This window comes from Dermacentor variabilis, chromosome 4 (genome assembly GCF_050947875.1).
Source record: "Dermacentor variabilis isolate Ectoservices chromosome 4, ASM5094787v1, whole genome shotgun sequence".
NCBI classification, from domain to species: domain Eukaryota; kingdom Metazoa; phylum Arthropoda; class Arachnida; order Ixodida; family Ixodidae; genus Dermacentor; species Dermacentor variabilis.
The window spans coordinates 49404937-49432540 of NC_134571.1; the positions used below are offsets into that span (position 1 = coordinate 49404937).

A 27604-nucleotide genomic window follows, 5' to 3' on the forward strand; every position below is an offset into this window, starting at 1 on the left:
TTTTTTTATCCTTCTTTCTCTCACCTATCGCATCCTCTTGCCCCTCCCCCAGTAAAGGATAGCCAACCGGAGATAATCTCTGGTTAACTCAGCTCCCTGTCTTTCAATTGCCTTTCTCTCTCTCTCTCCCTCTTAAACTACATTTCGGTTTTCGGGTTGTCCTTCTCTGGTTTTGCTAACGTGACAGTTATGCGGGGTGACCATTTCTAAGTTTTCCGGTATTGTTAAGGATAACGCCTTGTAAACTTACCAGCTACAATTCATAAATCGTTATATCTGTCTTTAAGGTAACTAAAAAGTTAATAAGCCCATTGTTTTATTAGTTGAACATGTGTTATGATTCTAGTGCAAGCAATGTCCGCCTATGTGAGTAATCCATCTCAACGATTTGATTTACGTTATCTGCAACAGGTTATTTTTTAAAAAAAATCCAGGAAATTCATCGCATGCCGCCATTAAAACATTTAAATCAAAAGTTTCGCCTGTCTTTTTGAAGAAGAACCTCTGAAACCTTCAGTGTACACCATATGTGCAAACATCGGCTTTAAAAAAACAAGTTAGCGCTAGCGAAACCACGGCAGAAAATATTGGTTATGATATTGGCTCGAAGCTCATTCCAGTATTACTTTACATTAAGCGTTAAGCCTCTGTTTTTAAGGTGAGATGTAAATAAATGCAATGCATGCAATGGTACAAACGGTGAAAATGCGAAATTTTTACACTGTCAGCAAGCGCAGAACCTGAATTCCCGCTGTCCATCATAGCGTGGCTTTATGTATGCCTACAATATATAGCGACGCAAACAGACGTGTCACCGCCCTGTGAGGAGAAGAGTAGCATCCAGGCACCCTAGTAACAGCCGCACAGCAACGTTACCTTCGCTGCAGTGCGCACATATCGAATATTGTTCATCGCCGCGACGTGTCAGTGAAGGAGAGACGGCGCACTGCAGAGTTGGAAAAAGAGACCTCCTCGCTCAGGTGTTCCTCTCTCCACCGGAGGCAATAAAAAGGCGCTGACAGCGGTTCCTGGGTTTTTCGCTCGCGTGCTTCACTATGTTCGTCACGGGAGCACTGCTGTTCCTCTCGGCTGTGCTATTGGCAGCGCTTCTCATGTGAGTTGAGTGAGAGCTGGTGGGTGCGATTGCCTAGCAGGAACGGTTGGATGTCACGCGGGCTAGAATTAAAATTTAAACGTCGTATTCAGAGTTTCTTATTGTTAAGCGAAACAGCGCATGTAAGTATGCAGCACTATCGCGCTCTGAGTACGAGTGCAACACGGTATCTCGCTGAACGAGGGGCTCCCAGACGGCATTGCGGCATTAGAGAAGAGTTATAGCACAAAAGTGAGAACGAGCTAAGCAATTGCATGATTTCGGAGAGTTGGCTCACCTTCAATGTAAGCTGAAGCAGTGCGCCCTTTGCATATGCCTATCAATGCAGATGATTCTTGCTTTTTTTTTCGACAGATTATAATGGGCTGGTGCTTCTTCGAATAAAGTTCAGTTGGCAGTGAGCGCTAGTGGGGATCGGTTGGCGCAGGACAAGGGTAATTGGAGATCGCAGGGAGAGGCCTTCGTCCTGCAGTGGACTCAAAGTCGGATGATGATTATTATGATGATGCTAGCCCTGTTGTATTTATTTTCATGTATTTCTTATCCCAGTCTCATCACGCGACTCCGATTTACAGTAAACCTAAACAGTTTTAGAAGATGTAAACAATAAGCTTTTGCCATAACATCAGACGTGGGTATTAATGCTCTGATGAAAAAAAATTGTGACTGGCCATGTTAGTAGCAATTTAATAATGCAATTTTGCAGCTTCGTAGCCACAAAAAAATAATTAATGAAGGTCATGCATCGTAGTATATGAGGACTCGCTTGTCCTCGTTAGGGCCTCTCATTTGACAACATGATTAGTCAGTCATAGTTATTATTTCCTTCTTTATAGCGATCGGTGCTATGTGCTTACTCCCTAAGTCATTGTGATGTCCCCCAACGTTTGTCGCAGAAATTACAATGCGCTTTCAAATAAGTTTGTAAAGAAATAAATGAACACTACCCCAATTAGAGTTGAACTCCATTCCCGCGGTGTGTTAGTCGAAGGTTTTTAGCGGTTAAAACGTCTGTCGATGCTGCAGTGGAGAAATAGAGTCAAGTCTTCGAGGAAAACTCGTCTGACTAGGAAACATATTGTGCCAAAAAACGTGCACTCGCCAAGAATAAAAGAAAAATAAAGAACAGACGTTTCGGGCCCCGTACAGGCCCCTTAATCACAACCAAGATGTAAGCATGGGCGCGCGGCTATTTATGGGTGAGGTGGCGCAGCGTTCGGGTGTATATATGGGGAAAATTACCCGGCGTCCTGTTTATCGTGTGTCTAGTTGACTGTATCTAAAATGATTCTAAAAGAAAACGGCAGATAAGTGTTTCTCTTTTGCGATGATGGCTGCCGAGTCCCAGACAATGATGTGTCCGGTTAGTTCGTGATGTTCCACCAGGGCGTTCGCGGCTGTGTGACCTTTGGCGACGTCATCCATCTGTTGTTTCAAGCGCCGTTTAAAATTTCCGCTCTCGCCGACGTACGACACGTCACATTTCTTGCATGGTATCTTGTATATCACTCCCGGGTAGTCCGCGTGTTTCAAAGGGTCTTTTGCGTGAACCAGCTGGTGGCCAAGTTTTCGGGAAGGCACGTGGGCGATTGGAACACCTTAGCCCTTAAATATTCGTGCAAGGGCTTCACTTGTTCCCACTGTGTAAGGTACCACCACGTGATTCACTGTTTCTTTCGACGTTTCACGGCGAGGCTTCGCTGATTTGCGCTCCTGCGTTCTGAGCAGTTGTAGAGGGTAACCATTGTTCATAAGGTCCCTTTTGACAACCTATAGCTCCTGCCTACGTTTCGTGGGGCTGGAGCAGATGCGCAATGCCCGGGAAAAGAGTGCTGCTGCGACGGATCGCTTTTGCCCAATTGGGTGCGCCGAGTCGCAACTCAGGTACTTTCCCGTGTGCGTTGGCTTTCTGTACGCGCTAGTGCTCAAGCCGCTTGAAGTCCTTTCTACGAGGCCATCCAGGAAAGGAATTCGCCCATTGTTTTCTTTTTCAGCCGTGAACTGTATACTCGGCTTGAAGGAATTTAGGTGCTCGAGGAAATATGTTGCCTGCCGGCGAGGGATAATGCAGAAGCAGTCGTCCATGTATCTTAGAAATAGCTTTGGTCGCGTCCCGAATGAAAATAAGGCGGCACTTTCCAGATCCTCTAGAGCAATGTTGGCACAAACGAAGAACACAGAGGCTCCCATTGCTGTGCCGAATAGTTGGTTGTAATACTCTTTGTTAAAGACGAAGTACGTATTTTCAGGGCAAATTTTTAGAAGGCGGGTTGTGCGATTCGAATGGCGTGCGTTTGGGCAAAGAAGAGCCAGCCTCGAGAAGCTTCCTGCAGCACTCGAACGCATAGTCAATAGGCACGCATGTAAACATTGATTTTACGTCAAAGGAGATCATGACTTCATCATCGTCAATGAAGGCGCTTCTTATTTGCTCAATGAGACCTTGGGAACGCGACCTTGCGGCAATGGGTGAAGCTGTCGTCGTTTCGACCGGAGATCGCTGCGTGCGCATTTGCGTATCTTTGCTTTAACCGATGCAAGGCGAAAGAGTTCCCGTGTATCTACGTACGATTTATAGGCCTTTTTATTCGGCCATGAGGAAAGGGCGCGCGGCGAGCCTTTACTCCTCTATGCCTTGTGCGAGGTGGCATGGCGATGTTTGAATGAGTTGCCGGTGTGTGCTGCGAACATTTGCATATGTTTTTTACGCGATAGCGCTAAGCGGCCCATGTCTCAGAAAATCTGGTGTCGGTGTCGGCACCAGTGAGCGAAAATTGCCGTATATATTTATATATATATGTTTACACCACTCCTTGGTATATGACATGAGGCATATGAGGGTACTATTGTCACATCCACCACTCTATCGCTAAAGTTACTCATACCTTGTCTTTGATTCTTGGCAAAGTTATTTCTCGGAATTTTGAGAATGCCAGCTCACATACAAATTTCACGAAACGTAACACCGACAGAGCATGCCGTTTACGTGAAATGTTCTCAGAGTTAAAGATTAAAAGTTCGAAACAATAACAGAAACCCGGAAATTATAAAATTTTTAGGTGCGGCTGTGCACTACCCCAGGGATCGGCCCACGATAGAGGCCACGTTTATATCAGAAAACTAGCCTTCGTGCATAGTGGTCGCTGCCAGCGTTTCCCAGTAAACATTATGGTTACATGAGCTGCAGTTGCCGGGAAGCGTGAGAAGCAGTCAGGGATCTCTGAATGCTATCGTGTTCCAATCTTAATGACGAAGGTTAAGCGTCCTCCAAGTTGTTAACTCATCTTTCGTGAAATTTTCACAACGTCGATTGACACTAGGTACGAGGAACAACTACTGCGTAGCCTTTAGCTACAGCGGTAACTACAGTTTGCGGAAATTACGGTTGCTGTTGTGTAAACGTGCCATGAACGGGCATCATCAGCCGCGGTGGGTGTGTTTTGTGAACTATTTCGGCTGTACCGGTTTTCACTAGGCGAAAAGAACTGGCGCCTGTGTATTGCCAGCGTGAACTGGAAAATCTTCTCACTATCCCGTCGCTTGGTATAGTGAGAAGTGAAATACAACCGAAATATACAATACAACTGAAATACAACTGAAGTATACGAGTGTTCGTGTACGGCCAACCCAATGCAGCCCCGAAACAACAACGGCCAATCGTTGTAAAATATTCGCCTCTGCCATTCGTATCGTTCTGACGCATTGCAAGCTTAGTAGACTTGGAATCATTACGCCAGGTCTGCATTAGCCGCCTGTATGATGGCTGTGTTGAACAAGGCCAACGGCCTTGTTCAACACAGCGATCCCTTCGTTCGGTAAACCAGCATGATAGCATACTTTCTTTGTTATTCGGCATTTCCTTTTTTCCTCGGTAGGGGAGTAATATCTAAAGGGGATCTCATAAAAAGAATCCGACGGCTGTTTGTGAGAACACAATTTCGGAAGTACGGGTGAGTGCGTTGTAGACGATGGGACGAATAAGTCTGAAAAAAAAAGGTAGTATAGTAAACAAAATCGGTTTTAGCCCGCTTCTGCAACGAAAAAATAAATCACTCGATAACGCTTGAGTAAGAACTCGCATGGTCATGCCGCGTGCTTGGGCCATGCTCTGTATGGAATAGATATGTAACCCAGCATCTAACACTGCCCCGGATGCTCTCGCAGTGTGCAGACAGTCGCTCGACAAGTGCTACTCACACCGTACAGTATGCGGTCATTACTAGCCAAAACAATTTTATTCGTGGGGAGAAAACTCGTCCAGCAAGCGAGGTAGTCACGCAATCTATCTACAGATAACAAAGCTCGTCAAAGTAAACAGCACAACTTATTCCGCAGTAGAACGGTACCCACGCTGTTAGAATAGAATCGTCATATGTTTCGTAACTACTAATTTGCTGCTAAACCACACTTTGACCCGCCGTGGTTGCTCAGTGGCTATGGTGTTGGGCTGCTGAGCACGAGGTCGCGGGATCGAATCCCGGCCACGGCGGCCGCATTTCGATGGGGGCGAAATGCGAAAACACCTGTGTACTTAGATTTAGGTGCACGTTAAAGAACCCCAGGTGGTCGAAATTTCCGGAGTCCCCCACTGCGGCGTGCCTCATAATCCGAAAGTGGTTTTGGCACGTAAAACCCCATAATTTCAACCACACTTTGGAACTACAGTGAGAATGCTGGAGCAAGATCACAGTCTTAAAACGAATTTTCGAAAATTTACAACTGATCTCCGAGGCCGATTGCAGGCTCAAACACGCGCGCACACATCGATCGGTCTGGGTGATCCGTCCGCCTCAACGCCAGGGGAAACTCCGGCCATGGCAACTTGATGATAACTTCAGTACGTATCACAGAACCGTTTCCCCCGTAGAATACGCCATCGAGATGTCATGCATAAATTGACCACGCGAGTGCGAGGACAGCTACGAAACACCGCCGCCGAGTGTATAGCATGGCACGCATCACGGAGCGTTCACACAAGCCAGCATGCCGTCTGCGCATACATGGTGCGGCTGCCTACGGAAGATGGCGGCGCCCACGAAGAAGCGATCTCTAACTGGCACCGAACCAAAGAAGTTAAACGAAGCCAGCGGTAAGAAGCGACGACGACGACGACAACGACAACAACAACAACAACAACAACGACAACAACAACAACAACAAGAAAATTACCGACGATTACGTTACTTCCTAATGCGAAATTTGAGCGCAGCAAATAAGCTGTTTCACCTTTTCGATAGATTGAGGCAAAGAAATCGAGCAACACATGTATGCGCTATCACAGAATTTTTTTTTTATTTTTCACACGTATTCCTTTAACAAAGACTCCACTAACAGTTCTTGACAGTCATGAAGGAAGCTTTGTGGTCGGAGAAATAGACTGATATATGTTCGACTTGGTACACCAATGCTTGATTCTCAAAGACGAGACCTATACAAGTGCCTCGCGAGGTTGTCACAGCCGTGGGACGCGTTACGAGCGAGAGGAACGGGATGTTCTCCCGCATAAGTGTTAGGAAATTGCTGTTTGTCTTTATGTCAAGCCGCCACCGATCTGGCTCTCTGATTGCCACCGCACAGGGCGAACGGCAGCGGCAATTTCGGCTCGGGCGGTGCACATATACAGATCCGCCGCCACCGATCTGGCTCTCTGATTGCCACCGCACAGGGGTTGCATTGGAGGAGGAGCGAAGAAAGGAATTAAGTTCGAGCCGGCGCTTTGACAACCGGAGACTCGCAGGAAGAGGGGGGAGGGGGGCGGCGTGTACACCCAGCGGCAAACGATGGGGGCAGAAGCGCGCGCAGCAAGCGGACAACACGATAAAGGGAGGAGGGAAGAGATAGCAGCGACTGACTGATGCCGCTGACGCCGATAGTGAGTCAACCCCAGCTGCGGAGTTGGTTTCAGGGACAACGCCGCCGATGCCGACACAAACAATATGATACCCTCGCTTCCGCAGCGCTAAGAATCAGGTCTAGCCGTGGGAAGGTGGTCACGTATTCGTCGACGTGCCGGGGCCTACGTGAAATAACCGGCGCGTCGGCAACTGAAGAGCACCCTATCCGCCACACAAGAACAGGGGGGGGGGACCCTTTCCCCCTCTTTCTGCATGGCGGCGACGGTGTTCTATGCAGTCACGTTATCTTGACTCTCTAGCGGCGTCAGCGGCATCCAGCGGTATCAGTCGGTCGCTGCTAGCGCTGTGGGGATGAAAGGGGGGCGGAGCTGGTTACGAGGCCGACGACAACGCCGACGACGACGCGAAACCCAGGAACGGACGCCAAAGAGCTGCGCTCTAAAACAACAAGCGACAGGTCGAATAGAAAAGGCAGAGGAATACTCGTCTCTCCCCCTCAGCGCCACTAAGCTGCCCGAAATATTTATTGTCCCCTTCTGATTTTGCGTATCGAAATTTTTCTTGGAGCAATAGACGGTGCTTCACTTGAAAGTCTGAGGTATCGATTACAAGATAACGTTGGTCGAGAGACTACACTGAACGTTTACCTTCACACGTCTGCGCTGGCTTTATCAGCTCTGTGTGATTTTCTTTCTTTTCTTTTTTGCAATGAGAGTATGTCTCTAGAATATTTATTTTTAGCATGTCGCCGGTTCACTGTCTAAAGGAGAATATTTTTTAGAAGAACTTTTCCAAAAGCTTGGCTTGGATTTGACTATTCCGGTGGCTTTTTGCTTAGGTGCGACTGAACTGAGTTTTATCCGCGCGAATGTTTTCGACACTCTCTGAAATTTTCAACGCGATACAAAACTAGAAGAATGGCGAAATTTCTTTGTCTTTTTGTTATGCTCACATATTTGTTCACTGTAATATTCAGTTACTATAGCCTTCATGTGTGCAAGTGTTAGCGTTTTACTTCACAATCACAATGTTACTAATTTCGTATCAATTGAACTTCCTGGTTAAAGAAGATGTTAATCTTTGTACAGCCATATTTATTGGCGGTCTTCCAGAGTTGGTTGCACAATTTCCCTGAGAAACAACTAATCCACCTTTATAAATGAAGAATCCTCGAAAGCAGAGTATGTCGTGTATGAACCTATGGGATTAACAAAAAAGGGTATGAAGATCCCATTGCCTGTGGGAACTGATTTAAGCGACGACGCTTTCTGTGGTATTTGCATTAATTAACAATACTTGTCGGTGATGCTGACGTCATGACAGTGATGTTAACATCACCCCTGTCATATGACATCACTGTCATATGACTGACGTCATATGACAGTGATGTCATATGACAGGGGTTATGTTAAGTGCTTGTGTGACCCACTTCTGTTTGTGTACCTAGTACAAAGAAATCATAGAGAGACGTTTTTGCTCGACGCGTTCTTGCGTGCCATTGTTCGTAGCCAACCAGAAGTTTAGCCCTTCATTGACTTCCACAGCGCCTCGCATCGGAGCTGAAGTGTTGATTTCCTAGGCGGCCACTTGCGTATTGCTGTCTTCACGCTGCGGCGCTTCAAGACGACTTTGCATCCGCATGACCTGCGTCAGTTGGCTGGGCGGACAAACTTACATGGTCTATATTTTTTTGAAATAACAGAAACATGCCGAACCGTGCCTTGAATTAAAATTTCCCAATTTGTCTGCAACTATTGCCATGTCTACAACAAAGATAAGAGCTGAAGCTTCTGCTATGCTTTCGCCGCGGTCTCACGCGTAACTACAGCCGTCCAGAGGGCGTTGCGGTCACGTCTAAGGAGCTCTCGTTGAAGGTATTCGTTATTAGAGCCTTCTCCCGCGCCACTGCCATGTACAATACGCGTTCTCCACCACCCCCGGACGCGGCGTGCAAGGTAGCAGCAGCAGTGGAAAAGTCGAAAGAAGAGGGAAAAAAAAGATTCGCTTTAAAAAATGATTACTTGCGCGCATCCGCGAACGTTTACTCGAGCCGATACAGGACAAAATAGTGGAATACTTCATGCGTATAATATTGCTGTGCCAGCTATCACGTCGCTGGTTAGCGTTATGAGTGAAACTGCAGTATTTTTTTTCTTGTCAGGTGGCGAATGAATACTTGGCAGCCATCACTCGTTCAAAACGTGTCAGCCTTGTCCAAAGCAAACTATAGTTAAGTGCTGTACTAAAGGACAAAAGCAACAGCTGCGGGTTTTAGTGTGGCTCATCGCGTGTTCATGATTATATGCGCCGCGGTCGAAACCTCTGGCTCAAAACCTCTAGACAACCGCGCAGAAGCTTGCAAATATCGCTTTCCGTCTTCTGCAGTACCCAAGAAAGTAAACCAGGTGATATCGGGTGCAGTACATCAATTGTTCGTCGCCCGCTTCTTGAAGAGATTCCGCGTTCGGCTTTCGGCAGCGGCAAGTTGTCTTTTCTTTTAGTTCGTTTTTTTTTTGCTCTCATGAACTATACATTTTTATAAAGTAACCATGTAAATTTCCTTGCGCTTTCCCGGGTTAATCTATCTGCGGGCATCATTGTCGGTAGCAAACAAAAAATAAATACTCCTTGGTTCCCAGCTGATGCTTCACTTTTTTTTTTCTGGAAATGTGCTTAGGCAATGGGCGTGCACAACTTCAAGAGGTTGCCGAACGCGCAACCTGTTCAAGACGCGTGCACGGGCCACTCGATGCATGGCAGCGGCTGCCACCTGCTTCACTTTCTGGGATATTGAAGTAATGCTTAATAATGCTTATAATAATAATAATGCTTAATATAATGCTACACCTAGCCATGGGAGTGAGAGCCAGCGCCACTCACGAGGAAGGCGGCTGAGATGGAAAGTCTTCGATACAGAATATCTCGCATGTCAGCCACCTGCGTCACGTAGTACTGGAAGCTAGGAGCAAGAAACTGGCCAATAAACACTCGTACGCTACGTCAAGGCCGCAAGGATGCCGCCGTGGAGTGCTTCGCTATGCAATCCGCGAGCAGAAGGAAAGTCGCGTACATTAATTGCGCAACCACTTCATCGGCTGCGCCACTATACTTGCGCTGCCAGCAGCATGGCCCTTCCAGTGTCGTTAACTTTTTTTTTCCGACTGCATAACTTCTAGGCTGGCTTGGCGGCGAGAATTGGGCCATTGGCGCCACGACGAAAAGCGTGTCCGACGTACCTGCCCTGCGGGGCAAACTACTGGCGACTGTCATTACGACATCCATTTCCTCGTTTTTGCGCGCAATGTTCTCTGGCGTGTCCGCGTGTCGCTCTGGTAATGGCAACAAGGAATAAAAATAAACAAACATAAATGAGCACGCTCAGCCATCGTCATCTAAGCAACCAGGACAGGTACTTGACAGGTGTAGCACGAGACAAGATTTATTGCTATTACAAGGCTGAATCTAGCGGTGTTGTTTACCTTCAGACAGAGACAAATCCCATGTTACTAATGGTTTTTGACGGGGATTTATCCACAAGGTTGAGAAAACACCTGCACGCCAAGCATCATGTGAGCGAGAGGCAATTTTCTTTTCTTCTTGAGATCCTGTGAATGTGCGCTTGTGTGCAAACTTACTCGCATATACTGCACGCCGAGGTTTCGCACGCCGGAGTGCAAACTCTCCGAACGTCATCAGCGCACCTGGCGGTGCCACCTGCAGTAGTTGACTTGCGTCATAAATTCACCTTACGCCGCCGTCCGCAGCAGCGTGTCGCCGCATTGCGTTCGTTTATACTGGTCGGATCAAGTTTCATAACATTGATAATGACACAGGGCTGCGTGGAGATGAGCAAGTGGCACCACTACTTACGCATATTGAGACAACTCCCAGACGAGTTTCTGCGTGATTAAAAAAAAACACTTATCGCTCTCTCTGTTCTCGAGGCACCCTCGACTGTGTTTTCTTTCCATATAGCCCTCAATCTGTAACATCCGCAAAAAAGATTTAATAGACACAAAGCAAAACTCCAAATGCAATTGTCTGATGAATAACTACAAATAGACTGCGCTTTTTTTTGTAAATAAATGCGCAATTTATACTCCACACGCAAATCTGGAATTTCAACATAGTTCGCGATGTGAATATTGGCCACATGGGTCATATATTACTTGGCATGCCATATAAAGTTTGCACGATAAAGCATAGAAGTGGTGAACTTGTAAACAATGAAAGAAAGAAATAAACAAACAAAACCTGATTTTCTATGCCTTTACACTCTCTTCCATGCGATAAAAGCTGTCGGCGACTTAGTCACGATAATGAGCTGGCCGGCCCAGGACAAACTTGTATCAAATAAAAATTGTTTAACAGCATAACAAGCTGATATGGAACGTTACAAAATGGCGTTTCGGTGTGTTCATTATGCACAAAGCATAAAGTCACAAAAGTCACATAAAAAATTACGACCTCGCAAAGCAATGTTGTACGTTTGGAGGCTGAGCTGTTTGCGTTTTTGTACTAGGAACATTGCGCGCGTTCTTCGCGCTTGATGTTTATGTGATATTCTTTTATCCCTTAAAACAGTTCAAAAGCATCGCCACTGAAGATATACTATGCAGGAGAGAACTAGGGTTGAATTCACAAAGCTTTTCGTTTGTAAGTGATTTTTGCCATTGGCTGCTAGCCGCCATCGCTAACAATGTGTCCATCATATGGATTGGCGACAATTTGGTCTTGCGAACAATGCTAACCCAAGACCTTTTGTGAATACGGACCCTGTTATTTACTGTAAATATAGAAACCCACATTCACGCCTTTCAAGAAGTCCCGAGTTCCCCACGCACACCAAATACCTGAGTATTACAGCACATATATCCTCGGCTCATATAGCAAAATGCATCGTTGTTCCATATATATATATATATATATGGGAGACATGGGAAACATGACAGGCATGCTACTGCAGGTCAGAACACGAGGAATGAAGAAATTAGAGAAAAAAGCACACACACCCACACATTTGGAAACACACATGTGAAATGCGCTTCCACAAACGCTCTGCAGTCGGACGCCTTTAAATTGGGACGTTGGACACGTCATTTCGTTCCAGCTGCGCTCGACTGTAGTGTCAGTCTCGTCGAAGCTCTGTACTGCGCAAAAATACTACGAACACCTGATGGCATCTACGACTGGCCGTTTCGAAGCGCTCTAGACGCGGCGTTGTTTTTGGCTGGTTGAAAGAGGGTGCGTGCCTTGCGTTCGGCTGGCCCTTTTCGATCGCTCTCATCCATCTTCGCGCGCTCTGAGGGGCTCCGAGCCGTCGTCGGAACAGTCGTCGAGGTTGAGAGCGTTTCCCGCAACGTCATCACAGCCCAGCGTCGCCGCTACTCGCGACGGCCCATCGTAACGTAGGCAACCTGGGCTGGCATCTCGACGGATGCTCGTCCCATAGGCGCGTCCGCCGGTTTTCCTGCCAGCGCCGGGAGCTTTGCATAGACGAAACATCGGACGTTGGCAGTAGTCCCGTGATTATGCATCTGCCATTTCTTCCTCCGATAGCGAGTCATGCGTTCGGCTTGCGCGCTTGTCCTCTAACTCTGAGTTCGTGGAACCTCTGCGTTTCGTGGAACCTCTGCGTCAGGGGAGGGAGGTGACCAGTCGAAGATGCCATGAGTGGTGCACTATATAATGAGGCGCACACCGAGCTGCGAGGCTGAAAACCTCGATCATAAAAAGGAGCGGACGACAGTTTCTTTTTCTTCTTGAGAAGCGTTCGAGGCAAGCATTCGTGCATACGCCGCGGTCGTTTGAAGCCTGTTTGAAACGCCGGTCACCGCTTGAGCGGGATCAAGCCCGCTTTCGAATACTATCGAATATCTGCACGCCTGTTCATATTGGACCGCATCTCGGCCTCGTGGATACGTGTTCGCTGCTCAATATGCGCGTATACGTTCTGGAACTCGGCAAAGTGCTTGGTGCACCTTTTCCTCCGTTTTTGTCTATGTAGGTGGTTCCAGCGTGTGTAGGACTATGTGAGGACTCCGGGTACTCGGTCTGGATAACTGCACTAGAGCTTTTCCGAATTTGTGCCGTGCCTTGTTATCACACTATAGTTTTCTCGTTATTACTTTTAGGTGAAAAGATGTAGTCACTACAATTACAGGGTGACTAGATGTCTTTGATTTTGATTTGAATAATCATTAAAGAGAAACAGCGATATATAGTACGGGCAAACCGAGCGGACGACTACATTGACAGCGCTCTTTTTCTTAGTCGCTGCGCACTGCAGTGAATGATTGTGTCTAAAAAAACAAAAACGTTCACATTCCTGGCGAAACCAGAGTTCTCTCTATCTGCAGAAATACGTGCTGGCCTTGGCCTGCACTGTACAGCATCGATATGAAGGATAGCGCCCCCTGCAGAGCCATCACTGTCTGTCGGCAAGGCACCTTTACGTAAAGTGCACGCATCAAAGATAATGAGTCACAAAGTTTTCTGGATATAATTAGGTGCTGCGTGCTACACGTCTCTTCGAGCTAATGACCGTGTTTACGATGAGCGCTTAGACTTATAGCTAAGCGTAGGTAAAAGGAAATGATAAGAAAAAGGGCCAAGAGGCCCATCCGCTGGAACTACCAGTCCGCGTTGCAGAATGCTGTAAACAGTCACTTTTTTGTTTGGTCTGGCTTAGCGGTTGGGCTAGCTACACTGCGTTGATCTCTCCTAGCTGGATCAAAAACGAAAACCTGTGGTGACATGCTCTCAACTGATGTATATAGAAGCTACAGTGGTCTTCACTGTGAGGGGTGGGAGCCACAGGAATACATAACGAAGTTGATAAACATTCGCAATATGCCTGAAAGGCTCAGTAGACCCTTCCGCTGCCCCTATGCAGTCGACTAACCATCCGACAGCAGCAAGCGCATGCGGACAATCAAACTAAGTTGCCTGCGAACATAAAATGGCCACGGTTGCCGCGTCCTGAAGCTGTGCTAATCATATCGTGCGTGTCCATTTGATTGTTGCGTTAGTACAGGACCGAATTCAGCCCTGAAGATATGGCGGACCTTATCCTGTCAGTTTGCCTGTATCAATGCAGCGAGTTCGTCACTTCACCACTCGGCCGCCAAGCCTGAGTACTCCCAAATGCGCAAATCTGTCCGCGCAGAGCTTCCCCTGCATTACTTTGTTGGCTGAATCTTTCTCAGCGCAGCAGTGTGACTTTTTTGTAAGAAAACGTAAGTGAGCTAACTGAACACACACGAACGCAGGTACGTACGCACTTCGACTTTGTCTCCTTTCTTATATTTGCCCCCATTCCCGACTCAGGCAGCCAGCCGGTTGCGAACAAGGTTAACCTTCCCTTGCTTACCTTCTCACTCGATCAATCTCGACCGCAGGAGACCAGACGAAAAATCCAAAATGTTCTTTAACGTGCCCGAGGGAGCATTTCTAAGGTATATTATTCGCAAACGGACCTGAAATAGTTCAGTAAGCACTGGTAGTAGAATCAGCGACCATGAGGCTGTGTTACGTGAGCTAAATTTAGAAAATGTGAAGTAATATTCTTTAAATCATCTATGTACAATTACGAAAGAGCGGACATGAGAGAAATTAATTCAGAACAACGTAGTTACTGTGTTTTGTTTGAAACAGTCGCAGAAACTTGCGGCGTTACGGAGCTCTGGGTAGTGCTTTAACGAAGAAGTTTTCGAGCTTCGTGGCCGCTTTATTCTACCTTGGATATTACCAACGAAAAAAAAAAAGCCAACCATGCTTTAATGTGTCTATAAAAAGATTGTTAAAACGAAATCAGACAGCTTATAGAGTGGTAAGACTGATGGTGATGAAAGTACTGACAAACAAGGTAAAATCGAAACAGAAACAGACGAAGAAAGCGCTTTTTCAGTAATTTCAGAATAACAGCCAGAATACAAAAGAACCGTGGAAGTATATAAAAAGGAATACAAAAGAGAACATATCTATTCCACCTTTTCTGGAATCTGGAACTGAGGTCAGTGACGGTGCAGGTAAAGAGGAGTATATTTGCATACTTTGCAATGTATGTTTTTCCTCAGAATTTAACCTTATGGCTGATTCCCGGTTTCACGTACCTAATGAACGAAGCTGTCTATTCAGGCACATACTCTGTCGCACATTCACAGTTGCACATACTCAGTTGTTCAAGCTGTTTATTCAGAAACATGCCCAGCTGCACATCCCTAGAGGCACAGAAACCACAAGCAGTGCAGCCAAGCCTTCGGCGATTGCAGCTTCACACTCAGTCAGTCAGTCAAGAACTTTATTGAGCTCCTGAGGAGTTTTAGGCCGTTGGAGATACCACGCGGGGAGCTCCTCGGGCCGAAACCGTAGGCGACGCCCAAGTCGGGACGGGAACGTGGCGGCGCTCCACGAGTTCTTGGGCACTTTCGACGGCCTTGAGTTGGAGTTTGAGGTCCAGGCTTTTGAGGGCTTCTTCCCATTCGGGCTCACTCGAGAGAGGGCCCTTTGGTAACGCGGTACATTGCCATAGCATGTGCGAGAGTGAGCAATAGAGTTCTGGGCAGTCTGAGTTATAGTGGCTTAGTAGGCCTCGTGACGGATACGAGTCCATTTGTAGCACTAGAAACGAGGCCGCCTGCGCGCGTTCGAGTTTGGCGTGCGGGAGCGGGTATTTCATTCTGCCTTCCCGATAGTGTGCGGTGATTTCCTTACAAGTGAGTAGCGGGTCATTAAACTGAACGTCCAGACTCTCGGAGGCCGTGAGGACCGTCGCGGCGGGCAAGTTCTCGCGCACGGTCGTGGGCCGTTTCATTGAGGTTTGGTTTTCGCGGGTGAATGTCTTTCCCATGTGAGCGGGGAACAAGGAGAGGCGCAGTTTGCTCTCTTTTGAGCTCGCTAGTAGTATATGCGCTGCGTCGTTTCATGCGTTGCCGCTTTCATAGGCCCGAATTGCGGCACGCGAGTCCGTGAGGACATGCGTATATGTGGGGTCTGCCATGGCGATGGCTACGGCTATCTGTTCTGCGTTAGCGCTGCGGGTCGTTTTAACCGATGTGGATGATCGTAAGATTCCGTTCCCGTCCACGGCTGCTATCGCGAAAGTGGACGTGTGGCCGTACTGGGCCGCGTCCACAAATGCTTCACGATCCGTGTCGGTGCGGTCGAGAATCGCGCGGGCGCGGGCCCAGCGCCTACCCATGTTGTGTTGTGAGTGGACGTCTCTGGGAAACGGTGAGACTTTGTAGTTTTCTCTAATTTCGATCGGTAGGATAACCGCGTGCTCGAGATAGGGAGACATTAGCTTCATTTAGGATTAGTCTACCGGCTTTGGACGAGGATAGGCGGAGTATGTGCGCCATAATCTGAGCCTCGATCACTTCGTCGATGTTGTTGTGCATGCCTAGCTGGTCAACCTTTGCTGTACTTGCTCTTTGTGAATTGCCCAAGACCTGTTTGATGCTCTTGCCCATGAGTCAAAAAATACCTTTTTTTTTTTACTTGAAAGACGTAGCGATGATACTGGAGAGTTGAACGTTTCTAAGGCTTGCGGCCTTGATGGTCTACCAAATTATCTTCTTCGGGAACGCTCACGTTTAATACCTCCGTTGTTGAAAATAATATTTCAAAATCGCTGGCAAATAGTTATCCTACTGATTATTGGAAAGTCGCATCAGTAGTTCTAATATATCAGTCCGGCCCTCCAAACAAAGTGTCAAATTACCCTCCTGTTTCACTTACCTCAGTTTGCTGCACACTTGTCGAACATGTATTTATATATTATAAGATATCTTGATGCTCACGGATTGTTAAAGCCCTACCAGCACGGATTGCGAAAGGGGTTGTCTTGAGTCACTCAAATGGTATAATTCGCCCATGACACTGCCGCCGCCATAGCTAACAGCACTACTGTCGACTGCACATTTTTCTATTTTCGTAAGGCTTTCGATACCGGCTTCCGTGATTGATTTACTTACACACAACAGTACCTTTATAGCATTGATTATCGCATAATTGTCTGGGTTGCGGAGCATCTGCATTAGAGACGCCAATTTGTAATTGTGCATGGAGCTCAATCCAGCGTCATTGATGTGACGTCAGGCGTCCCTCAAGGGTTCGCTCCTAGGTCCTCTACATGACTGGTATCAATGAAAATATAGTGTCCCACATGAAAATTCTCGCAGATGATTGTATCCTGTATAAAAATACAACATTTAATACTGGCCGTGATGTGCTCCAAAATGACCTTGACACTATCCATGAGTGGTGCGCAAAATGGCAAATGGAATTTAACTTGGATAAAACTGCGTGCATGGCGTTTTCAAGGAAGCATACAAAGATGGTATCCACATACACAATTAATAATACTTGTCTGTAAATAGCGCCACAATATAAGTATTTAGGTGTCTATTTCACGTCTTCGCCCAGCTGGTCTCGCCATGTAGATTATACAATTGGGAAGGCCTGCAAATCCTTAGGATTCTTCGATCGTAATACGCGTTCCTTTCCGCAAGCCACCCGCGAGCTCCTTTACAAAACTTGTGTACGGTCAGTACTGGAGTGTGCTAGTACGGTGTAGGATCAGGCAACCGCAATTGATAAAGAAAAGAACTTCATAAAGTTCAGACTTTGGTGACTCGATACGCACATGGGAAATCATTTACACATCCTAACTTGAGTGCAACAATAGCTACGAAAATTACAGCTTGGTCTTCATTGGACCACCACAGAACCAAGCTAAGGCTCAACCTTTTCCATAATATACGCTATTCGTACATTGGCATTCCACGCGAAACATATGCCTTCAAACCATATTACGTATATGGTTATGGTTACGATATGGTTACGATATGGTTATGCAGGACGGCAGCATACCGCAACTCTTTCTTTCTTTTTTTTTTCCTGAAAACCATTCGCGAATGGAACCGTTTGCAGGCTGCTATTACGTCTATCTTATCAAATGAATTGTTCCATTCCGCTTTGACCCGGGTTAAGTCATTTCATCGTAAGATTCGACGCTGTTATCTGTGCGCAGCTGCCATACTTCATGTGTTCCACAGTGTACCCGATTTCCGCTGACTTTTGCGAAATGTTCTTTTGTGAAATACCCGTTCCAAGTTATGTAGTACCTGTATTTCTGTGTTTACGTGTGTACTGTGTTTTTGTTTTCTTTTGCTTTAAAACACACTTTTGGGTTTTAAAACACACTTGTGTACTGCATCGATGTAAGCTGTCCTTTTGGGTTAATTTGTTGATGACAATGTTGTTTTTCCTTCTAATATTTTTTTGTTGGTCTGCTGCCGTATCCAGCACTTATGTGTCATGCAATGTGTACCACCGCCACCACCACTGCCACGCCAAAGCACGACGCACTCGTGAAGGCCGTGTGCGCTTAGCGTACATTGTACGTTCACGTTGCCCTATTTCCATGCTGTATCGCAACAGACGGTGCAGCATTATTCAGGCGTTGAACTATACGCGTCTGCCGAATTCACCTCACGGAGGCACGTCACTTTGGTAGAGGAGGCATATTGGCCGACGCGGGGAAGAGTCTTCTCCGCTCGGTTTTCCCTCTCGCCACCAGAAGCAATAAAAACGCGGTAGTCGCGGCGCGCCTGCTTTTCGTTCACTTGGATTCGACCATGACAGCCACGGCCATTCTGTTGATCCTCTTGGCCTTGCTGCTGGCAGCGCTTCTCATGTGAGTCAAGGTCACCCTGAGGGGGGCGGGGCACTGCGGCAGCGGCGCATGCAGGTCGCATAGGCGAGAACTAAGGTAGGCGCTTGGAGTGTTGTCATCCAAAACAATAACACGTGTACGCACAGCCAGATTACGAGAGAAGTTTAGCTGCGTGGTACGGTGAAAAAACAAACAAATAAATAAACTCGTTCACGCCGTTTTCGGTAGCTGCATAGCTGTATTAGCGTTTCATGTAGCACATACATTTGAGTCCCGTAGCCGTTTCGATTGCCGTACTCGTCCCAGCCCCTGGAAACGAATTACTGCTCGACTTCACAGACGAAATATGCTCGTGTACACCTCCGAAATGGTAACGCACGCCTCTTCTGGTGTTCAAAATAGCATCTGTTTTTCGAGGCCGGTGGTATGAATTTCTTTAGCAAAGGTGTAAGGGATTGCTGTCGAAGCTTGCGTTCATTGCACGGACACAATCCCACGTAGCACAGTTTGCCCTTGCCTGTTGTTAGCACGTTGGGGCTGTTTACTCTTTCTCGTCGTTCCAGATAAAAAGACACCTTCACGATTTCGGAGAGTGTTGTGGGTGCCACACAAACAATGGGTGGAAGAATAAAAGAATGAGTGATGGACGCATTGGCGGATGGAGACGTACCGTTTCACTGTCTGTGTTGAGGCTAAGCATAAAGTAGGGCTTGAAATAGCTTGAATTCGATGTTTGATTGCGCTATATCCGCTATATAACGGTGTCGTAATTCAAAGCCACACAACGAAAACTCAGAGTGATTACAATGGCACAGCTTCTGCGCATAAGTCATCATCTGTTGCCGTATCTCTAGGTACCGCTTTTATCGTGTAACGTCACGGTGGTTCTGCAGAATGGCGCAGCACTCGAGGCACATGATGAAACAGATAAAGTATATGTGCGACCCCAAAGCGGGAGACGCGATAACACAGTGCGCCTTCATTAACTGAAGTTGCGCCACCTGCCACTTTATCCTACGGACAGACAATAGAGAGATATAGCTGTGCGGGTTTACCGGCCAGCGGGCGCCAGCTGGCAAGCGGGGACGGCCGCGGAGAGCCGCACCAAAGGAAGTTTTTAGGTCCCTCGCTCGGTCCAGCATAGTAATAAGCGGGGCGCTTTGCTGCGGCACTTGTCGGATAAGGTTGGAGTAAATGTGAAAAAGATCGGTACGCTCGCTTCAGGATCTCGATCGCGGTCACCCGCTTCAAATCGTCGCCAAACGGCATCGTTGCTGAAACCTCTCGCATGATACAGAGGTTCTCTTCAGTGGCAAAACACCTTTGAGCAATTTTCGCCAGGGGGGGGGGGGGAGCCGGCGCCGCGTTTGAAGACAACGCCGATGACGTGACACTGTTTGTGCGGTTGGTCGCCATGCTTGTGTCGCAAAAACGCTGGCCCGCTGCGTGCGCTACGCCGCGGAGAGCATACCACTAGCAAGCGAGTGGCCCGCTTCATGAAAGCGCTGTCCGCCCCAGCGTACAACACCTTCGGAGTGGCGTCTCAGCTCGCCCCCTGGCCCGTCAGCTCGCGGAGCTATAACCCTGTTATAACACACGCGTACACGGGGAACTGTAAGGCACACTCCCGTGGTGCTGTCTAGTAAAATTATTAGAGCTTATTTTAGTGCAGCGATTGCGGTGTAACCATAAGAATCATGCGTAATACATGAACTTGTCTGATCTTCGTTCTCATGGCTTCAGACGTTCTTGGGGTGGTACTTACAAGGCTTAGTCCTTCTAAATTTGCAACAGTAATATTTTTATGAATGCCATAAAAGCAAAATCAGTAAGAATGTTTGCGTTGATAACATAATTTTTTATCGAACATGGTAAATTTGCGCACTCACAAAGTTTCTGCAAACAACAGCAACAACAACAAACCGTAGACGTCATCACTCTCGCCCAGGCCTAACGGACGCATTTGCAGATATTGCCGACACTAACGCCAGAGTTTAGCCGAAAAAAATTTATAGAAAACTTTATGAAAAATTTCTTAAGAGGAAGCTTTAGCTCGGATGCTACTACAAGATGCATGTAAAAGGAGAATTCGTTTTTCTCAGCAAGGCATTGCACTAAAGTAGACGAAGTTTACTGTATTGAAAAGGAAAACTTAAAATGTAGTGACTGTTGCTTTCAAATTTTTGATTTAAATTGTTAATGCTTTATTAAAAATTGGCAAAAATATAAAATTTTCAGAAAACAAAACCAGCAAGTATACAACTCTGTAACTCTGCAATGAAAAACAATAACCCAACTCAGTGAATTGCATCTATAGTACATCTAAAGCGGACAAAATTGATATTTTACACATGACTGTCAAAGAATTTAGTAATATGGAAATACAGCTTTTGCGGAGCCCTTGTACACAACGTAACACATTTTCGTAAGATATAAACTGACATATAAGATTTGTCCGCTTTGAATGATCTAATGGATGCCGTTTACAGAACCCGGTATGTGTTTTTGATGCAGAGCTATATAATTTATAATTCATATATTTTACGCGTCTATATTTCTCAAACTTTCAAATTTTTGAAAATTCTTTTAATAAAATTCAGGTCCTAAATCGAAATTCCGGTGTAAACAGTCACTATAATTCAACGTTCTCTCTCAAATACAACAAATTTCATTAAAACCGGATCAGGGGTTACTTCAGAAAAGTGTTTTTGCGTTTTACGTATATTTGAATAGGCCGCGTCGGAGATGGGCCCGAGCTAAAGCTTCCTCTTAAGTTCCTCATGCTGCGCCATTTTCTCTTATATCACTCATTTCGCATGACTACTCTTACATCCAAGCAAGAGTCTTTCACGAAAGACACCATGCAGTAAATGCCTCGCCCAACGCACATGCTTGTATTATTTCACGGTCACAACTAGTGGCACAGTCATGAGGCACAATTTCCAAGGACTAAGCATCGAAAAGTCCGAAACAGCATCGACGCTGCATTCGCTAACCTAATCAATACTTATGCAGAGTAACATCGCTTCGCACAGCTGTGGCGTATATACACTCGACATACCTGTTGCTCGCGCACACGCTGTCCCTCTCATGAAGGCTCACGTGCAGCTTGCACAAGAACCGGATCTTTGTACATCTTGTGAAAGAAATGGCGTGAGTGCGGCTTCAGTGTAGCTCTTGTTGCAACCAAGAATATATTCGCGAAAGAAGAGGGGAGAAAAGCAAACCTACGGGAACTACGTATGAGGTAACGTGGAAAAATTTTTCCGAGGGCGTTTTCTTGGATGGGCTGGCGAACAAGACTGAAGCTGTGAAGCACCTAAACGTGGTGATTATGCGAGTGTATAGATAGGATGAGAATTTCAACGGCGCCTCTCGAAAGGCTCTTCATGAAAAAAAATGAAAGAAGAAAAGACGTGAAGCATTCTGCTGTTTGCTTGGTGCCCAGCACCGTTTGCGATTACGCAAAGCCCTATCCCGTCGTCCAACGTGATTATGCAAGAAACTATGTGCTTGCTCTAATACGCGTGCATGTGACGCCAGCGGCAAGTTGACGGACGCCATGATTGCTACTCCAGTCACTCAACGCGAGCTTAGGACACGCCTATTTGTTGGGTTTTACATGCACTGGTACTGGGTGAGCGTAAGCGTACACAGTGATTGTGACGTCATGCACGACTACGTGTTATACAGTCCTGCATATCTATGTCCATGTCTCAAAACGTCGACGGCATTTCCACTCCGGTGAGGACACGTTAGTGCCAGCTCTACCTGGGTCGGCCATAAAGGCGGTACAGCATCGCACAGTTTTGCGTAGCGTTAGCCGCTATGTGGAAAGCACTGGGCAATGTTGGCCGATCCCGGAGGCGATGTAGTCTGAAACATCTCAAAGAGTTAGCTGTCACGAGGACCGAACATGAGAAGCTGGTGCGTGAAGTACGCGCCAAAGGCATGAAATAGCTGGTCATCTCTGGCACGAAAGGCGTATGCATTAGATCTTGGCCTCAATAAAGACAAGAAAAAGTGCGATCGCGGCCTTGGGGTTAGATTAACGGGCTATTTTGCTTGCAGGCAGCGGTTCGGTTCCAGTTTCGGTAGTGAATTTCTCGTTATTACCTGAGGTCCAAAATATGGCGAGACCGGAAATAGCAACCTGGCTTAGCTATCCACCGACCTCCCGCAAGGTGCCTGGGATGAGGCAAATACTGCTTCACATTGAGGAAAGTCGCAGAGTTTGACTACCTTAAGTGAAACAAGAGTGCAATACCATGAGTCCAGACACCGGTTTGGATGTCGTCTATCTTTTTCTTTATGTTGGTACACTTTGCTACAAGAGCATGCCTTGACCGTAACCGCAACGCTCGACCCACATAAGGAATATCTTTCTCCGGACAGCTGTCGCCTGTCCACCGATGCTTCAAGTTATGCAGAGATCAACTTTTGTTTTTATTGGCCTTTGTATGATTAAAAATGAAAGGTTGTTTCAGTGATAAATTAATGCTGCGATAACAAACTTACCCGTAAACTGGAAGTCGTCTTGATGTCCGTGTCATTAATTTTTTTTTCTTGTCAAAAGCCGTCACTCTGTGCCGTTGAGTGAGTTCCAACAGCTTAGTTTGTCCCGAACGTCTCTTCTTGGTTGCTTGCTTCCGCAAGATTGAGCTTCAAATCGATATCAGGCCCACATGGCTGTCGTAGAAGAAATCTCAACTACAGGACTAGACCCCATATAGTTTGTATAGTGCTCCAACTTGCTGCTTCTGGGATATAACGTGTAGAATTAGTTTAGTTAGATATTAGTTTCGACATAAAACTTTCGCTACTGGAAGAGTGAATCCGATTTGTTGGTCTTGCATGTTGATATTAAGGTAATGTGACGCCCAAACAGAATAACGTAAAGATGACAGGACGGAAAAGGTAGACGCGAATGTTTATTGTTTTCGTTTTGGCGCCACAGATCTTTAATGTATCGTATAGTTCAATAGAAGCCACTACTTCTTTTCAATTCCGCATTTTCCTTTCCATGGCGTACCGAACAGCCAGTTAGCGTGCTTGCGTTCATATTCTTACGTTCCTTCGCTAATTCTATAGCAATGACCCGCGAAATCTGCAATACCGAAACTGCGCTTTAAGTATTTGCGGATATGAGATTGCTCTCTGCCCGCCAGCGGATCACAAGCTGCGGGATGAGTTTCCAGTGATTGAATGCACGACTTGCAAGGCCTGGCAGCATACGGGTTTGCACAGCATTCTTATAAACGTCGCCTACGCGAAATACATATTGCACAATCTGCCCCTGACGTGTTTACCAAAGTGCAACGAGTACAAAGTGTGCGATGACTTGATTCAAGTTTGACACACCTGCGCGTGCTTTGCGACCTCAAAGGAAACATAAAATCTCGTCTACATTTACATGGCAACAACTTAGAGCTACACCATGTACTCGGAATCTGGAGCAATGTTGGTAGTGCTTTCCGTGCTGCCAAGGCGCTTTCAGCTTTCCTTTTCTTTTTTTCAGAGACGTTGGCGCTATACCATCACTTGTTTCCGCGCGTGCATGTGTAGGTTTGTGAATGCGTACTATGTACGAATGTGTGATTTCATATGCTAACTTCGACATCCGGAGTAGCACGTTGAGCGCTTGGTCTCTCAAGCGTTTCCAGTGTTCGTTAAAGAATGTTTCTCTTTTTCTCTCTAAGGGAAGCGGATAGGTAATAAAAAAGGTCACCTGTGCTGCTTCAACCGATTTGAGCGAGTACACTCGGAACAGTAAACAAGCTCCCCCTCACACAAGATAGTGAACAGCGGTTGACGCTTCGGTTGCAGCAAAGTGTGAACTCGGAAGTATTCTTAACGGGCGCAGTGTTCAGTATGTCTTTGTGGTAAATTGCGATGTATAACAATGTATGAGATCGTAGTCGTGCTTCTTACGCTCTGTGTTTTTCTTAACTGTTCGTTCAGACGTTCCCAAAATGTTAGTACACAGATGACTTCTGCGTGAAATGACGAAGATGGTGAAGCGCTTCATGTCTTCGAACACCACTTAAACGTACATTGATCCCTCCATCGTGATAGCTTATCTTGATTGTGACTTTATATTGTTTTCTATTTTTTTTTGTAGAACAGAGATACGTAAATAAGCCAGGGCATTTACAGCCTCAGTCTCTCCACGGCTTTTCATTAATTACAGAATCGAACAGTTGGTCAGCGCAAAGCTATAGACAATCCACGAGTAGTACACTGGTTTTCCCCGTTGACATTCGCTTGTAATTGTCATTGGGTTCAAGAAGAAAATATGTGAACGTGGGTACTTGGGGACAGAGCTGAAAACTGGACAAGACCAGACAACACTGCGTTCTTTCGTCTGGTCGTCGTCTCTTTTTTCGCATTGTCTCGAAGAATTCCCGGAAAAATGTATGAACGAACTCAGTTTAGAACCATTCTACAATGCATGTTGCATTTGTTTTCTTCTCAGATGGCGTCGGTGGCACTTCTCGTATTTCCAGAGGATCGGAATTCCCGGGCCCAAGCCCAACATAATTTGGGGAAATCTCAAGGAATACCACTCAATGGTAACATGTCTTTTCCTGAAAGTTCATTAGTGCGACGAACTTATAAATTTGATCCATCCTATCAGATGGCGAGTTCAAATTAAGAAGTTTAGCGAGAGTGCAGTACATTTACACTTAAATATCAAAGAAATAAAAAGTGTTTCAAAACAGATAAAAGAGGGATCACTTTAGTTTCACGCTCTGTGGCTACAGCACGACATTGCCTGCAGAGAAATGTTCTATTGCAGGGAGTGACCAATGCAGTCGACCGCAACGAAACTTTCTTTCCCTCCTCCATCGCATATTCCATCGCACATGCGTGCACACGTGCACAAACACATGTCAACGGACGACGAAGAAGATAGTACTGAATGAAGGCCTAAGAGCACTTTCGGAACTAGCAAAAAATATGGAGCGACCAAATAAATCCGCATTAAGGATATGCCGTCCTTCACTTGTTTTCAGAACTTATTCGTTTTCTTTTCTTCCCAGTAGCTGTTCCTAATTCATTACTGCACTTATATTTCAACAGGAGATCTACAAAGTTATGGGCAAATGGCTTGACCAATACGGGGATATTTTTGGGTAAGTTTCTGAGGAAGTTATTATCGAACAGTGGATTTTGCGCTGTACGGGAGGCAGCTTTTCTATGCTTAGGCAAATGGCAGAATGCCAAAGCAGTTCGTGCATGCAATTTTACGGAAGCCAATGCAATTTCACTGTGCAGGTTCTACAACGGTGACGCCCCTTTTGTCGTGACGAGAGACATAAACTTCATAGAGTACATCTTTGTGCGCAACTTTCAGAACTTCGTTGATCGAGGCGTGAGTATTTGCCAAGGTGGTTTTGCACTTTCCAGATGCAGTTGCCCTTTTGTCCACGTGGCCTGTCACTAAATATTCATATTTTGTGCTGCAGCTTTGATGTATAGTTTGGAAGTGCTTTAATGTGATGCCTTGTTCTACATATCAAATCCTGTGACAGATTACCTTTGGCTCTGCGCCTGATTGTTGACACTGTATCGCTCCTGTATTTGCCCCGCAACAACGTTACTTTTATAGTACATGTGCGCTGTTGGCGTCACTTGCAGCTACACAATCATAAACGCATGATTTACGGACATTACTGCAGATGTATCGCAATACCATGTAAACTACTTCGAACTTAAATCGCGCCTTAGGCAATGCCAATGATATGGGTAAACCGCCTAAAGTTCTCGCTTTAAAACAAGAATGTAAACTACTGCACCTATAGCCACCCTCATCATTCTTCCAACTCCAATACATAGCCTGTTGCCTTTAAATTTAAATGCAGCACTAGGATTGGGAATGTGTTTCTTATAGTGGTGTTGGTTGGAAGGCTATTAATCCATTGACGAGTGCTTACTGAGTGTTATCTCCCAAGCCGAAAATATCTAAGCAGCCGAACGGAAGAGAAGACCATGGTTTTCGTACATACTAGACTGAAGGGGTTTGATAGCAGGATTGCTTGGACGCTTAGAGTACCGCCACGAGTTTTCTCTTTCATCTTTTTCAGCTTACTATGATGACTGACCAAATGCACCCCCAGTTGAAGAAGTCCATCATGCACGTCGGAGGGTTTCCATGGAAAAGTATTCGGACGTCTGTGGCCTACGGTCTAAGTACCAGCAAGCTGAAACAGGTGAAAATCCAACTGCTGTTGAGCCCTTCTCTTTTATTGTTTGTTTCAAAACAGCATTCGCAGCAGCCTTAGCTACGTCTGCACTATCTACGACGTCATGACTATTAAATCGCAAGCAAACAAACATGTTCTAAAATTCCCTTGTGGATGCTGCTATTAGATAGAGACCTTAGATGGTAGACAGATCGATTAAAAGAGAGAGAGACAAGGAAGTTATCCATTGTTTTTCGCGGCCACAGAGATAACAGAAAGAGTGACGATTACAGCCACATTCACTTTGCTACCGAGCAATAAAAATGAAAGAAGAGAGAGAAAATTATTATCAAGCAATAAATGGGGCGGACAGCAGGTTTTAAGCGACTTGTTGTATGAAAGAAAAAAAAAACACGATGCTGTGTTTTGTGCATCATGAACTTGTATGGGGAAATTACTCGAAAATTTGACGGTGTAGCACCGTGGGACGCTGGCAATCACTAGAGAAAAAGTAACTAGAAAGGCTAATGTGCAAGCTGAGAGCGCTGTTGTTGATCATCTCTCTACTTTCGAGCTCTCAGGATGCATGACAGCCAGTCTTTCATAGTGAATTAGGAGCTATACTGACTGGCGGTAGTGCATCTATCAACAAATAAAGAACAGCTATATTCTTAGCATAGCGGACCGACTCTGCCAGAAGTGAGGCCTTTTATATGGCCCACGGTATGACGACTATAGTTCAACAAGAAAGAGAATTGTTATAGAATTC

The 27604-nt window shown here is 46.1% G+C and overlaps 1 protein-coding gene across 2 annotated transcripts in view; it reads left to right on the forward strand.

Annotated features, from left to right (window-relative positions):
• The first annotated feature begins 1049 nt into the window (after positions 1 to 1049).
• The window catches only part of LOC142579098 (cytochrome P450 3A14-like), a 45132-nt gene continuing 18577 nt past the window's right edge, over positions 1050 to 27604 (forward strand). The window contains exons 1-5 of one of the 2 annotated variants that reach the window (XM_075688967.1): positions 1050 to 1114; positions 25125 to 25221; positions 25733 to 25785; positions 25928 to 26024; positions 26737 to 26862. In XM_075688967.1, the coding sequence (XP_075545082.1) occupies positions 1056 to 1114; positions 25125 to 25221; positions 25733 to 25785; positions 25928 to 26024; positions 26737 to 26862 (432 nt within the window). In that variant the 5' untranslated portion in view covers positions 1050 to 1055. Of the gene's footprint in view, positions 1115 to 18594; positions 18671 to 25124; positions 25222 to 25732; positions 25786 to 25927; positions 26025 to 26736; positions 26863 to 27604 lie in introns of those variants that run through there. The other variant, XM_075688966.1, reaches the window with a different exon arrangement.